This window comes from Salvelinus alpinus, chromosome 8, assembly GCF_045679555.1.
Source record: "Salvelinus alpinus chromosome 8, SLU_Salpinus.1, whole genome shotgun sequence".
Lineage (NCBI taxonomy): Eukaryota > Metazoa > Chordata > Actinopteri > Salmoniformes > Salmonidae > Salvelinus > Salvelinus alpinus.
This window is the reverse complement of record NC_092093.1, coordinates 83,258,639-83,274,557: the sequence shown is the minus strand read 5'-3', so window position 1 is coordinate 83,274,557 and position 15,919 is coordinate 83,258,639. Positions and strand designations below refer to the sequence as shown.

At 45.4% G+C, this 15,919-nt stretch overlaps 1 protein-coding gene across 1 annotated transcript in view; it reads right to left on the bottom strand.

Moving 5' to 3' along the window:
* Window positions 1-15,919, bottom strand: part of LOC139583771 (phenylalanine--tRNA ligase, mitochondrial-like) — a 136,851-nt gene that overhangs the window by 88,603 nt on the left and 32,329 nt on the right. The window contains exon 3 of the mRNA XM_071415218.1: window positions 10-675. Coding sequence (XP_071271319.1) covers window positions 10-657 — 648 coding nt within the window. The 5' untranslated portion in view covers window positions 658-675. The remainder of the gene's footprint in view (window positions 1-9; window positions 676-15,919) is intronic.

Below are 15,919 nucleotides of genomic sequence, written 5' to 3'. Positions count from 1 at the left end.
TATACTGACCTCGTGGTTGGAGAAGAGGCGTACACCCTCCATCTGATGGAACACGGGGTAGTGGCTGGCGTCGATCTCGTCCCTTCGGTACACGTCACCCGCCAGCAGGAAGGCGTCCAGCCCCGAGCACACCAGCTCCCTCTGGTGGGCGGAGGTGTGAGCTCGCAGCATGGTACCCCGGTTGAGGTAGTAGTTGTCGCCTCGCTTCCGGCTGGGGTGGTCGGGCGGGATGAGCAGGCTGTCAAAGTTCTGCTCCGTCGTCACCACCGGACTGAGGTTGTCATGGACCGAGAAAAGCGGGTTGCCAGAGCGCATGATGTAGGCACGGTAGAAGTGGGCTTTGATTCGCTCTTTGATGAGCCAGAGAGGATGGTGGGCTTGGTTGTGCAGGTTGCAGCCCACCTTGGCCAGGATCTTGCTGGTCACGTTGGTAAAGTCATCACGAGGGTAGGAGTAGCCCATAACTTTGACCGTTGTATCTTGGCCAACCAGGGGCTGGGAGGAGGGGACATCAGTGGTCAGGTGACGGGAGGAGAGGAAGAGTCTGGGGGCTGTGGTTGGCCTGCCATTGGCTGGGAGGCAGCAGAGCGGCCTATGACGTGCTAGAGGCTTGAGGATAGGGAGGAAGAGGGGAAGGATCCTGCAGTGCAGCCTCATGGTACCTGCTCCATGGACCTATAGAAGACAGGGACATTTGTAAGTTCTGGCGGCCTTTCAATTCCATAGCAACAAAGTGACACAGGGACTCCGATTTTTCAAATATGTCAAACAAAAACAAAATGGTTACAAAGTTAAATAACCAAATGGTTACAAGGTAAAACTCCATGCACAATGACTACTTAACAATTTCCACAGAACATTTTACAAAAACATTACATGCCAATATAATTGAAACACTTGAGTAAATGAAGGATACAAAGTATATTGAAAGCAGGTCCTTCCATACAGGTGTGGTTACTGAGTTAATTAAACAATTACCAACCCATCATGCTATAGGGTCATGTATAAAAATGCTGAGAAGGCTATTATTTTAGCTACTACCATGGCTATGCCCCCATCCACAGGACACAAGTCACTGAATGAGCATGAAAACAATGTAAACCATATGCCATGGCAGTCTCAGTCACCAGATTTCAATCCAATTAAAACTAATGCGAGATTCAGGAGCGGTGCCTGAGACGACGGTTTCCACCATCATCAACAAAACACCAAATTATGGATTTCTCATGGAAGAACGATGTCACGTCATTATTATTATTTTATCCCCCCCCCCCCTTCTCCCCAATTTCATGATCCCGGAAGCCAGCTGCATCAATGTGTCGGAGGAAACACAGTTCAACTGACGACCAAAATCAGCCTGCATTCGCCCAGCCCACCACAAGAAGTCGCTAGATCGCAATAAGCGAAGTAAATCTCTCCCTACAGCCGCAACACTGCGATGCAGAGCCTTAGACTGCTGCGTCACTCAGGAGGCTCTGTCAAATGTCAGTTTTATAGCGATTCCTATGTTGTTGATGTAAATAATATTTGTTGGTCCGTGGTGTGTAATGAGGAGCAACCAGACGCTGTACTTGACTCATAAAATTGCTTATCCCAATTTTTTATAAATGTGCACCCATTAAGAAAATTACTGTAAAAACTGTTAAATCCCTGTGAAATGAGGAATTGAAAAATTGTAAGGTTGAGAGGGATGAGGCCAACAAAAAAAACAGGCAAATAGGTCTGGCTGTACAAATAATTGACAAATGTACTGCAAATTGAGAAATCATGTGACTAAACTGAATAATAAGATGAAACACTATGAAACAAAGATGAATGACATTATATCATTGACATAATGGCACCAGAGGGGATGGCTGCCGTTTTACAGGCTCCTAACCAACTGTGCTATTTTGTTTGTAAATTATTTTGTACATAATGTTGCTGCTACCATATCTTATGAACAAAAATAGCTTCTGGACATCAGAACAGAACTCACCTCGAACTGGACAAAGATTTTTTGCTTTATTGAGTCCGACGCAAACGATATACTGCTTTCTCGAGACCAGGCCTAAATCCCTGTCATTAGCATGAAGGAAAGATGGAGAAAAGGCGGGAGGAGGGCGGGGTGCCTTGTAAGAATTTGTCGGCGAGTAGGTAAGCCACCACTACCCTCCGTACTATGGGCCAAAGTGCAATCATAGGAAAATAAACTGTACGATCTACGATTAAGACTATCCTACCAAGGAGACATTAAAAACTGTCGTGGCTGAACGACGACACAGATAATATAGAGCTGGCTGGGTTTTCCATTAAAATCGGCAAGACAGAGCAGCTACGTCTGTTAAGACGAGGGGCAGGGGTGTGTGTCTATTTGTCAATAACTGCTGGTGCGCGATGTCTAATATTAAAAGAAGTCTTGAGGTATTGCTTGCCTGAGGTAGAGTACCTCATGATAAGCTGTAGACCATACTATCTACCAAGAGAGTTATCATCTATATTATTTGTAGCCGTCTATTTACCACCACAAACCGATGCTGGCACTAAGACCGCACTCAGCTGTATAAGGCCATAAGCGGCTCTCCTAATGGCCAGGGACTTTAACGCAGGGAAACTTAAATCTGTTTACCTCATTTCTACTAGCATCTCACTTGAGCAACCAGAGGAAAACAAAACTATAGACCACCTTTACTCCACACACAGAGATGTATAAAAAAATATATATTTGGCAAATCTAACCATAAATCTATCCTCCTGATTCCTGCTTACAAGGAAAAACTAAAGCAGGAAGTACCAGTGACTCGCTAAATACGGAAGCGGATGCTACGCTACAGGGTTGTTTTGCTAGCACAGACTGGAACATCCAATGTCATTGAGGAGTATACCACCTCAGTCACCGGGTTCATCAATAAGTGTATCAACGACATCGTCCCCACAGTGAATGTACGTACATATCCCAACCAGAAGCCCTGGATTACAGGCAACATCCGCATCGAGCTAAAGGCTAGAGCTGCCACTTTCAAGGAGTGGGACACTAATCCGGACGCTTATAAGAAGTCCCGCTTTTCCCTCAGATGAACCATCAAACAGGCAAAGCGTCAATACAGGATTAAGATTGAATCCTACTACACCGGCTGACGCTCGCAGGATGTGGCAGGGCTTGCAAACTATTTTGGACTACAAAGGGAAACCCAGCCACGAGCTGCCCAGTGATGTGAGCCTATCAGATGAGATAAATGCCTTTTATGCTCACTTCGAAGCGAGCAACATTAAAGCATGCATAAGAGCACCAGCTGTTCCGGACGACTGTGTGATCACACTTTCCGTAGCTGATGTGAACAAGACCTATAAAGCTGTGGTGCTAGATGGCATGCATGGACCAACTGGCAAGTGTCTTCACTGACATTTTCAACCTCTCCCTGACTGTGTCTGTAATATCTACATGTTTCAAACAGACCACCATAGTCCCTGAGCCAAAGAGTGGTAACCTGCCTAAATGATTACCGCCCCGTAGCACTCACGTCGGTAGCCATGACGTGCTTTGACAGGCTGGAATTGGCTCACAACACCATTACGCTGGAAACCCTAGACCCACTCCAATTTGCATACCGCCCCAACAGATCCACAGATGACACAATCTCAATCGCACTCCAAACTGCCCTTTCCCACCAGGACAAAAGGAACACCTATGTGAGAATGCTATTCATTGACTACAGCTCAGCGTTCAACACCATAGTTCCCACAAAGCTCATCACTAAGCTAAGGACCCTGGGACTAAACACCTCCCTCTGCAACTGGATCTTGGACTTCCTGACGGGCCGCCCCCAAGTGGTAACACATCTACCACGTTGATCCTCAACACTGGGGTTGGGGTGCGTAGTCCACTCCTGTACTCCCTGTTCACCCACGATTGCATGGCCAAGCACGACTCCAAAACTATCAATAAGTTTGCTGATGAGACAACAGTGCTAGACCTGATCACCGACAACGATGAGACAGCCTTTAGGGAGGAGGTCAGAGACCTGGCAGTGTGGTGTCAGGACAACAATCTCTCCCTCAATGTGAGCAAGACAATAGAGCTGATCGTGGACTATAGGAAAACATTTGACGGGCCTGTAGTTGAGCGGTGTCAAGACTCAAGATCTTTCGTGTCCACATCACCAAACTATCATGGTCCAAACACACCAAGACAGTCGTGAAGAGGCCGCTCCATCATTCATTGAATCAGAAGGCTCATTCATCACAAAACCCACGGATTTTGCCAACTACTTTAATAATTGTTTTCATTGGCAAGATTAGCAAACTTAGGCATGACATGCCAGCAACACACGTTGACACTACCCATCCAAGTATATCTCACCAAATTATGAAAGACAAGCATTGTAATTTTGAATTCCGAAAACTAAGTGTGTAAGAGGTGAACAAATTATTGCTTTCTATCAACAATGACAAGCCACCGGGGTCTGAAAACTTGGATGGAAAATTACTGAGGATAATAGCAGACGATATTGCCACTCCTATTTGCCAAATCTTCAATTTAAGCCTACTCGAAAGTGTGTGCCCTCAGGCCTGGAGGGAAGCAAAGGTTATTCCCCTACCTAAGGATAGTAAAGCTCTGTTTACTGGCTCAAATAGCCATTTTTGGAAAAAATGGTGTTTGTCCAGATACAATGCTATTTTACAGTAAACAAATCAATAACAGACTTTCAGCACGCCTATAGGGAAGGACATTCAACAAGCACAGCACTTACACAAATGACTGATTATTGGCTGAGAGAAATTGATGATACAAATATTGTGGGGGTTGTTTTGTAATACTTCAGTGTGGCTTTTGACATTATCGATAATAGTCCGCTGCTGGAAAAACTGATCTGTTATGGCTTTACACCCCCTATTATATTGTGGATAAAGAGTTACCTTACTAACAGAACACAGAGGGTGTTCATTAATGGAAGCCTCTCCAACAAAATCCAGGTAAGAATCAGGAATAACCCATTCAACTGTCAAGGCCCCTTACTTTTTGCGATCTTTACTAACGACATCCCACTGGCTTTGAGTAAAGTGTGCCAGACTGTCTATGTATGCGGATGACTCAACACTATACACGTCAGCTACCACAGCGACTGAAATGACTGCAACACTTAAAGTGCTGCAGTTAGTTTCAGAATGGGTGGCAAGGAATAAGTTCATCTTTAATATTTAAAAAACTAAAAGCATTGTATTTGGGGAAAAATCGTTCACTAAACCCTAAATCTCAACTAAATGTGATGTATTACAAATGTGGAAATTGGGCAAGTTGAGGAGACTAAACTGTTGGAGTAGCCCTGGATCGTAAACTGTCATGGTCAAAACATATTGATACGACAGCAGCTAGGATGGGGAGAAGTCTGTCCAAAACAAAGCGCTTGTCTGCATTCTTAACAGCACTATCAACAAGACAGGTCCTAAAGGCCTTAGTTATGTCACACCTGGACTACTGGTCAGTCATCTGGCACACAGTGGAGGAGAGATTGACTTCATCACTACTTGTATTTGTGAGAGGTATTGACACGTTGAATGCGCCAAGCTGTCTGTTTGAGTTACTGGCACACAGCTCGGACACCCATGCGTACCCCACAAGACATGCCACCAGAGGTCTCTTCACAGTCCCCAAGTCCAGAACAGACTATGGGAGGCGCACGGTACTACATAGAGCCATGACTACATGGAACTCTATTCCACAGCAAGTAACTCATGCAAGCAGTAACATTTGATTTAAAAACAAATAAATAAACCTTATGGAACAGCGGGGACTGTGAAGCAACACAAACATAGGCACAGACACATGCATACAAACACACGATAACATAGACACTATACACACACACACACACACACACGTACACATGGATTGTGTGTTGTAGATATGTGGTAGTAGAGTAGGGGGCTGAGGGCACGCACTTAATATGTTGTGAAATCTGTTGTGAATGTAATGTAATGTTTTTTTAAATGTAGAACTGCCTTCATTTTGCTGGACCCCAGGAAGAGTAGCTGCTGTCTTGGCAGCAGCTAATGGGGATCCATAATACATACAAATACATCCCGCCAAGTGTTCCAGACACTTGTAGAATATATTCCATGGCGCATTGAAGCTGTTCTGGCTCGTGGTGGCTCACTGTCCTATTAAAGAGACTTTATGTTGGTTTTTCCTTTATTTTGGCAGCTACCTGTACATTTTAAAGTGAAAAATCTGGTCTCAGTGTTTGTGGATTTTACCTATATCACAAATTTGTCTTGAAATTATAGTAGGGCAACGTCTAAAGAACATTTTGAAAACTTGTACAATCCTTCAATTGGCCTGATATAAAACCTACGCCCAACCATACTACAACCGAAAATGCCTAGAGGGTTGAGAATTTAGTTTCGAAGGCCAAAGAAGAAAAAAACGAGGGGAGATCAACCAACGCTGGACAGAATGTATTCATGTGGGATTGGATTGGTGCTCAAATGAACTTTATGGCCTTCTACATTAAACACTGTCTTGTCTCTGTGTTTGAGGTTACGTGAGGCAAACACATTAAAGGTTGAACACCCTGGCAAGAGGCTAGATGCCGACACAATGCGATCTCATCTAAAATATACACGTCACCTAAAATGTATGAGCACAGCTATAATAATGGACTGCAGACAAGCAGTGATTTATATGAGAACAAATTCATTTAAAAATAAACCCTGTGTCGCTCTTCCTTTCTCTTGCTCGTTCTTTCCCCTTGTGAACATTTGCCAGGCAGGTTTGCTTCAGCAGAGAAGACTGCATCGAAGCACCTGGGAGGATTGAGTTGTATTTATTTCTGGGCTAACAGTGCAGCTCTATTGGCGACGCTCAAATATTTTGCCCTTTCCCAGCTATTTTTCATGAGCTGAGAAGAGGAGAACTGAGTTTTTTCTTACACCTTCCTCTCGCTGGCACAATATGGTGAAATAGACATGCAAGCACACACACACACACACACACACACACACACACACACACACACACACACACACACACACACACACACACATAAATAAATAATGAGAGACTAAGGACAAAGGATGTTGCATTGCAGGGGCATTGCAGCAAAGTGGATTACGGTTCTTAATCCGGAAAGCTTTAGCCAGTTAAGGCTTGTGTTTTACAAGTCTAAATCGTAGGTTTTACAAGGTGAGTCCCACAAATATGCATAATTCACTAATTCACTAAGAACACACAAATAAACTCCATCAAAACACACACACACACACACACAAAGTCTCAATGGGGGCCCATGAAATAAATGATCTACTCGTCAGTCAGCCTCCCCTTCTTTTGATTAATGGTAGGGAGAGAATGAGTCGCCTCGTCCACACAGCACATTACCCGCTTCTGATTCCAACCCCCACGTAGCACATCTATAAATCTAGTCAGTATTCAGCCGTGTCAGAGGGAGAGAGAGATAGAGAGAGGGCGAGGAGGGGAGGAGTCAGTGTGTGTGAGAGACACCGTGTCAATGTGTGTCCGGGGAAGGAGGGATGTGTGAGAAGGAAAAAGTGTGTGAGAGTGAAATAAAGAGAGAGAGAGAGGGGAGACAGTGCGGGAGGAGGAGTGCGGGAGGAGGGGAGCAGGGAAGCAGAATAAAGTCCACAAACACTGCATAATTCATGGTGAGGGGCACCACTTGATTCACATCACATCTCCCTACAGAGCTTTGAATAAGACCTAAAATAGCTTAGTCCCAGAACCTCGCAGATCAAGCCTTAAATACACAAACTTTCTCATTGCAAGAATGAATTAAAGGACTTTGCTGCTGCTTGTACAGTACCATAGCCTGTCAGTGTGTAACATATGAGTTCTGTGACAGCAATCAAAACAAAGTAAATAATCCCTTTTTTCCCTGCTACACTTTCTCATATGTTTGTTTGATCGATGAGCATTTACTAAAAATGGTTGATTTATGAATGCGTTGGGTGTCTATAGACTAGGTAGGTGTACATGCCAATAGGATGTTTTTGTGTGTGTACATACAGTACATGTCAAAAGTTTAGACACACCTACTCATTCAAGGGTTTTTATTTTTTACTATTTACTACATTGTAGAATTATAGTGAAGACATCAAAACTATGAAATAGCACATACTGTATGGAATCATGTAGTAACCCCCCCCATTTTTTTTTAAAATACAAATAGATTTTGTATTTGAGATTCTTCAAAGTTGCCACCCTTTGTCTTGATGACAGCTTTGCACACGCTTGGCATTCTCTCAACCAGCTTCATGAGGTAATTACCTGGAATGCATTTCAATTAACAGGTGTGCCTTGTTAAAAGTTAATTCGTGTAATTTCTTTCCTTCTTAATGCATTTGAGCCAATCAGTTCTGATGTGACAAGGTAGGGTTGGTATACAGAAGATAGCCTTATTTGGTAAAAGACCAAGTCCATATTATGGCAAGAACAGCTCAAATAAGCAAAGAGAAACAGTCCATTATTACTGTAAGACATTCAGGTCAGTCACCCTGGAAAATTAACAACTTTGAACGTTTTTTCAAGTGCAGTTACAAAAACCATCAAGCACTATGATGAAACTGGCTCTCATGAGGACCGCCACAGGAAAGGAAAACCCAGAATTACCTCTGCTGCAGAGGATAAGTTCTTACTTTTTTATTTAACTAGGAAAGTCAGTTAAGAACAAATTCTTATTTACAATGATTGCCTACCAAAAGGCCTCCTGCAGGGACGGGGGCTGGGATTTAAAAAAACTCTGAAATTGAAGCCCAAATAAATGCTTCCCAGATTTCAAGTAACAGACACATCTCAACATCACCTGTTCAGAGAAGTGAATCAGGCCTACATGGTCAAATTTCTGCATAGAAACCACTTGCTTGGGCCAATAAACATGAGCAATGGACATTAGACCTGTGGAAATCTGTCCTTTGGTCTGATGAGTCCAAATTTGAAATTCTTGGTTCCACCTGCCGTGTCTTTGTGAGACACAGAGTAGGTAAACGGATGATCTCTGCATGTGTAGTTCACACTGTGAAGCATGGAGGAGGAAGTGTGATGGTGTGGGGGTGCTTTGCTGGTGACACTGTCAGTGATTTATTTAGAATTCAAGGCACATTCAATCAGCATGGCTACCACAGCGATACGCCACCCCATCTAGTTTGCGCTTAGTGGGTCTATCATTTGTTTTTCAACAGGACAATGACCAAACACACCTCCAGGCTGTGTAAGGGCTATTTGACCAAGAAAGAGATTGATGGAGTGACCTGGCCTCCACAACAGATGACCTGGCCTCCACAATCACCCGACCTCAACCCAACTGAGATGGTTTGGGATAAGTTGGACCGCAGAGCGAAGGAAAAGCAGCCAACAAGTGCTCAGCAGGTGAAGCTGGTTAAGAGAATGCCAAGAGTGTGCAAAGCTGTCATCAAGGCAAAGGGTGGCTACTTTGAAGAATCTAAAATATAAAATTTCTTTAACACCCATATGTGTTATTTCATAGTTCTGATGTCGTCACTATTATTCTACAATGTAGAAAATAGTAAAATAAAGAAAAACCCCTGAATGAGTAGGTGTGTCCAAACTTTTGACTGGTACTGTATGTGTTTGCTTGACGGCTCTCACATCTCAAATTGTGATACACACACAACTACACACTATCGATTCCCGTAAATGCCAGTCCATTTTCCGCCATGTACTTTTTCACTTCGATTAACGAGGGTACTTTCAATAGTCAGAAAGAAATATATTTAAAATAATCCCCCCCTTGTCACGTCCTGACCTTAGTTCTTTTTTTATGTCTCTATTTTGGTTTGGTCAGGGCGTGAGTTGGGGTGGGCATTCTATGTTTTGTTCTATGTTTTGCAATCAGAGGCAGCTGTCTATCGTTGTCTCTGATTGAGAACCATACTTAGGTAGCCTGTTCCCACCTGTGTTTGTGGGTAGTTGTCTCCTGTTTTGTGTTTTGTCACCTTGCAGGACTGTTTCGATTTTTGTTGTTTCACTTTTGTTATTTTGTATTCTGTGTTCAGTTATAATAAATTTAACATGGACACGTACCACGCTGCATTTTGCTCCGATCCTTCCTATTCCTCGTCCGAAGAAGACGACGATTGTTACACTCCTAGAATTAACGATATGCATCTTCTAGTGATCACTTGATAGGATAGGCGTCTGTCAAACACAACGTGAGCGATGACAGGGAAACTGCTGGTTTGACAGTCTGTTGTCTGTCCCGCTTCCCATACATGGCTGGGTGTGTTGTGTGCGCTGTGCATCAAATTTCTACACAGAGGGAAAGATCATGAATTTGCAAGTCCCATATAATGTATGTGAATTTGAATGTCCCATATCATTTTTTTAAAGAAAAACATGTCAACTATGATGTTAAAAAAGCTAAAGGAAAAACATTTAACACTATAACTTATATAACATTTTGTTACATTACAGCCTTATTCTAAAATTGATGAAATAAAAACATTTCCTCAGCAATCTACACAGTGCCCCATAATGAAGTTTTGGGGAAATTCTTGCAAATGTATTAAAAATGTTAACAAAAATACCTTATATACATAAGTATTCAGGACCTTTGCTATGAGACTCGAAATTGAGCTCAGGTGCATCCTGTTCCTATTGATCATCCTTGAGATGTTTCTACAACTTGGAGTTGTTTTGATATGATTTGGAAAGGCACCCTCCCGTCTATATAAGGTCCAACAGTTGACAGTGCATGTCAGAGCTAAAACCAAGCCATGAGTTCGAAGGAATTGTCCGTAGAGCTCCAACATAGGATTATGTCAAGGCACAGATCTGGGGAAGGGTACCAAAACATTTTTGCAGCATTGAGGGTCCCCAAGAACACAGTGGCCTCCATCATTCTTCAATGGAAGAAGATTGGAACCACCAAGGCTCTTCCTAGAGCTGGCCGACCAGCCAAACTGAGCAATCGGGTAGAAGGGCATTGGTCAGGGAGGTGACCAAGAACTCGATGGTCACTCTGATAGAGCTCATCTTTTCAGACGGTAGAAACTTCCAGAAGGACAACCATCTCTGCAGCACTCCACCAATCAGGCCTTTATGGTAGAGTAGACAGACGGAAGCTACTCATGACAGCCCACTTGGAGTTTGCCAAAAGGGACCTAAAGGACCCAGACCATGAGAAATCATAGCTTATAACTGAATTCACCTGGTTAGTCTGTCATGGAAAAAGCAGGTGTGGTTAATGTTTTGTATACTCAGTGTATGCTCTTACATACTTGATGTTTTTGTGGGGCAGTTTGAGATTCGATTTAACCGACTTCAGAGAAATGGCACAACTGTTCTCTGTGCTCAACCCAAAGCGCTTTGAGCAACATGATGCAGAAAGGGATATGCTTGAGCTTTCACATTTCCAAGCCTGGGGAAGTTGTGGATGCTTTCCTCTCTTTCTGCACAATGTATTCAGAGTTAGCCACGGATCTCAACACTGATGCAGTCCTACCATTCCTCACTGCTAACGACATGCGCCGAGCATATCCAAATCTGACAAATCTGACAATTCTCCGTAGAATCTACAAAACCATTCCCATCAGCAGTGCCAAGCAAAGTTTTAGCCTGGCTGAAGCTCATCAAGGGCTATTTGTGTGCATGCATGATGAATGAGGCCAGACTTTCCAACCTCACTTTGTTTTGTATTGAGCGGGAGACATTGACAAAGTGGTTGGCAGGTTTGCCAGCATAAAGGAGGAGGATGACGTTCAAAAATGGGTACTTGATTTGGATATTCTTCACCTTTTGGGACTATAATTTTATTCTATGGAATGCATGATGATGGAATAAACAAATGGACTAGACTCTATCAAACTACAACATTGCGACATCGGCTGAGCAGAGACAACAATTACACTTGAGGCCCATGCGATTTCCACAGAGTTGGGTATGGCTGCCTTTTCCTGTTACGCCTATGGAATACCCTGCAGACTAAACTTAAACTTGAGACTCTTGTCCCCCTTGCTCATTTTAAATATTTATTGGAGCATTTTTATTTTTGTATTGCTTGTAACTGGTTCTGTCACGACTTCTGCCGAAGTCGTTGCCTCTCCTTGTCCGGGCGGTGTTCGGCGGTCGACTTCACCGGTCTTCTAGTCATCATCGATCCATTTTTCATTTTCCATTGGTTTTGTCTTGTCTTCCCACACACCTGTTGTCAATCCCATTCATTACCTGTTGTGTATTTAACCCTCTGTTTCCCTTCATGTGTTTGTCAGAGATTGTTCGTTGTCATGTGTTGTGTTAATTGTGTATAGGTGTGCGACGGGTCTTCGTACCCAGATTTGTTTTATATTTTTTCCGTGAGTGTTATGGAGCAGATTACTAAGACTTTAATTAAAGTACTCCATTCTACACTCTATTTGACTCTCCTGCGCCTGACTTCCTCTGCCACTTATACACGCCAATGTGACAGAATCTCTGACCTAAAAAATGAAGTCAGCAGGAGGAGGCACTTCACTAATGGAGGTTGAGGAACGCGTCCTGGAACACGCGGCGGAGATTGACAGTCTGTGCGCTGCCATGGATCGTATTATCCAGAGTATGGATCGCTTGGAGAGACAGGGAGCGTGTCCAGTACCTCCACCACCTCCTGGAATTCCTTCGAACGTTTTTTCCCCTCCGGAACAGAACAGGATCCAGTTATCCCTACCCACAGGATACAATGGAGATACTGCCAGCTGCCAGGGTTTTCTCCTAAAACTGAACTTGTATCTGGCCACGGTCTCTCCAGTACCAACAGACCGTGAGAAAAGCTTCGCCCTCATCTCCTGCCTTACCGGGAAAGCCCTGGAGTGGGCCAACGCTGTGTGTGGAGAGGATAAGGCGTTGGACCATTTTGAGGAGCTCATCTGCCATTTCCGGAAGGTATTCGACCACCCATCCGAAGGCAGAGCAGCAGGTGAGCTCCTCTATCATCTGAGGCAGGGGAAGAGGAGTGCTCAGGAGTTCGCGTTGGAGTTTAGGACTTTGGCTGCCGGCGCTGGATGGAGCGACAGGGCCCTGATCGACCACTACCGTTGTAGTCTACGCGAGGACGTCCGTCGGGAGCTGGCCTGTAGAGACACCACCCTCAACTTCGACCAACTGGTGGATATGTCCATCAGGCTGGACAACATGCTGGCTACTCGGGGACGTCTAGATCGGGGTCTGGTTGTTCCATCCTCCCGCACTCTCTCTCCCGAACCTATGGAATTGGGAGGGATGGTGCGCAGGGAGACCGGAGGGGGTACCCGCTCGAGCACCATCTATGATCGCAGAGATCACACTGCTGATCGGTGCCGGGTTGGTTCCTCTGGGAATAGAGAAGGCAGGCAGGGCACTCTGGCATCACCCCAGGTGAGTAGGCACCATACTCATCCAGAGCCCTCTGCTGCACTTATGTTTGTCTCTGTCACCTTTCCGGATTTTTCCCTGCATTCCCAGTATAAGGCGCTAGTAGATTCAGGCGCGGCTGGGAATTTCATTAATAAAAATTTAGCTTATAGTTTAGGGATTCCTATTGTTTCTGTGGATATGCCTTTCCCTATTCATGCCTTAGATAGTCGACCAATAGGGTCAGGGTTTATCAGGGAGGTCACCGCACCTTTGTCTATGATAACGCAGGGGGGTCACAAGGAGAAGATTAGTCTTTTCCTTATTGATTCTCCTGCGTATTCTGTGGTGTTAGGCCTACCCTGGTTAACTACTCATAACCCCACTGTTTCTTGGCCACAGAGGGCTCTCACGGGGTGGTCGCGAGAGTGCTCAGGTAGGTGTGTAGGGGTTTCCGTTGGTGCTACTACGGTGGAAAGTCCAGACCAGGTTTCCACCGTGCGCATTCCCCCAGAATATGCCGATTTGGCACTCGCCTTCTGTAAAAAGAAGGCGACTCAATTACCACCCCATCGACAGGGGGATTGTGCGATAGATCTCCTGGTAGACGCTGCATATCCCAGGAGTCATGTGTATCCTCTGTCGCAAGCGGAGACAGTGGCTATGAATAATTATATCTCTGAATCCCTGCGTCAGGGGTTCATTCAGCCATCCATTTCACCCGCCTCTTCGAGTTTCTTTTTTGTGAAGAAGAAGGATGGCGGTTTACGCCCGTGCATTGATTATCGAGACCTTAATAAAATCACGGTAAAATATAGTTACCCGCTACCTTTGATTAATACAGTAATGGAGTCAATGCGCGGGGCCCGCTTCTTCACAAAATTGGATCTCAGGAGTGCGTACAATCTGGTGCGTATTAGGAAGGGGGATGAGTGGAAGACGGCATTTAGCACCACCTCAGGTCATTATGAGTACCTGGTCATGCCATATGGGTTGATGAATGCTCCATCAGTCTTCCAATCGTTTGTAGATGAGATCTTCAGGGACCTGAATGGGCAGGGTGTAGTGGTGTATATCGATGATATTTTGATATACTCTGCTACACGCGCTGAGCATGTGTCCTTGGTGCGCAGGGTGCTTGGTCGCCTGTTGGAGCATGATTTATATGTCAAGGCTGAGAAATGCTTGTTCTTCCAACAATCTATCTCCTTCCTAGGGCATCAGATTTCCACTTCAGGAGTGGAAATGGAGAGCGACCGCATTACAGCCGTGCGTAATTGGCCGACTCCAACCACGGTAAAGGAGGTGCAGCGTTTTTTAGGGTTTGCCAATTACTACCGGAGATTTATCCGGGGTTTTGGTCAGGTTGCAGCTCCCATTACCTCACTGCTAAAGGGGGGACCGGTGCGCTTGCAGTGGTCGGCCGAGGCGAATAGGGCTTTTGGTAAACTGAAGGCTCTGTTTACCTCGGCGCCTGTGTTGGCTCATCCGGATCCCTCTTTGCCATTCATAGTAGAGGTGGACGCATCCGAAGCTGGGATAGGAGCAGTGCTCTCTCAGCGTTCGGGTGTGCCACCGAAGCTTCGCCCCTGTGCTTTCTTTTCGAAGAAGCTCAGCCCGGCGGAGCGTAACTATGATGTGGGGGACCGAGAGCTGTTAGCTGTCGTAAAAGCCTTGAAGGTGTGGAGGCATTGGCTTGAGGGGGCTAATCACCCTTTTCTCATCTGGACTGACCACCGCAATCTGGAGTACATCCGGCAGGCGAAGAGACTAAATCCTCGCCAGGCAAGGTGGGCCATGTTTTTCACTCGTTTTGTGTTTACGCTTACTTACAGACCAGGCTCCCAGAACGTCAAGGCAGACGCATTGTCTCGGCTGTATGACACAGAGGAGCGACCCATGGATCCCACTCCCATACTCCCAGAGTCGTGTTTGGTGGCGCCAGTAGTGTGGGAGCTGGACGCGGACATTGAGCGGGCGTCACGTGCAGAGCCCTCTCCTCCTGAGTGTCCAGCTGGTCGTCTGTACGTTCCGTCTGCTGTCCGCGACCGATTGATCTATTGGGCTCACACATCACCCTCCTCTGGTCATCCTGGGATAGGTCGGACGATGCGCTGTCTTGATGGGAGGTACTGGTGGCCCACTTTAGCTAAGGACGTGAGGATTTATGTTTCCTCCTGTTCGGTGTGCGCCCAGTGCAAGGCTCCTAGACACCTGCCTAGAGGTAAGCTTTTACCTTTACCCGTTCCTCAACGGCCGTGGTCGCACCTGTCAGTGGATTTTGTGACTGATCTTCCACCTTCACAGGGTTACACCACGATCCTGGTCGTTGTGGATCGGTTCTCTAAGTCCTGTCGTCTTCTCCCTTTGCCCGGTCTCCCTACGGCCTTACAAACTGCGGAGGCTCTGTTTACACATGTTTTCCGGCATTATGGGGTGCCTGAGGATATAGTGTCTGATCGGGGTCCCCAGTTCACGTCAAGGGTCTGGAAGGCGTTCATGGAACGTCTGGGGATCTCGGTTAGTCTTACCTCAGGTTTTCACCCCGAGAGTAATGGGCAGGTGGAGAGAGTTAACCAGGATGTGGGCAGGTTTCTGCGG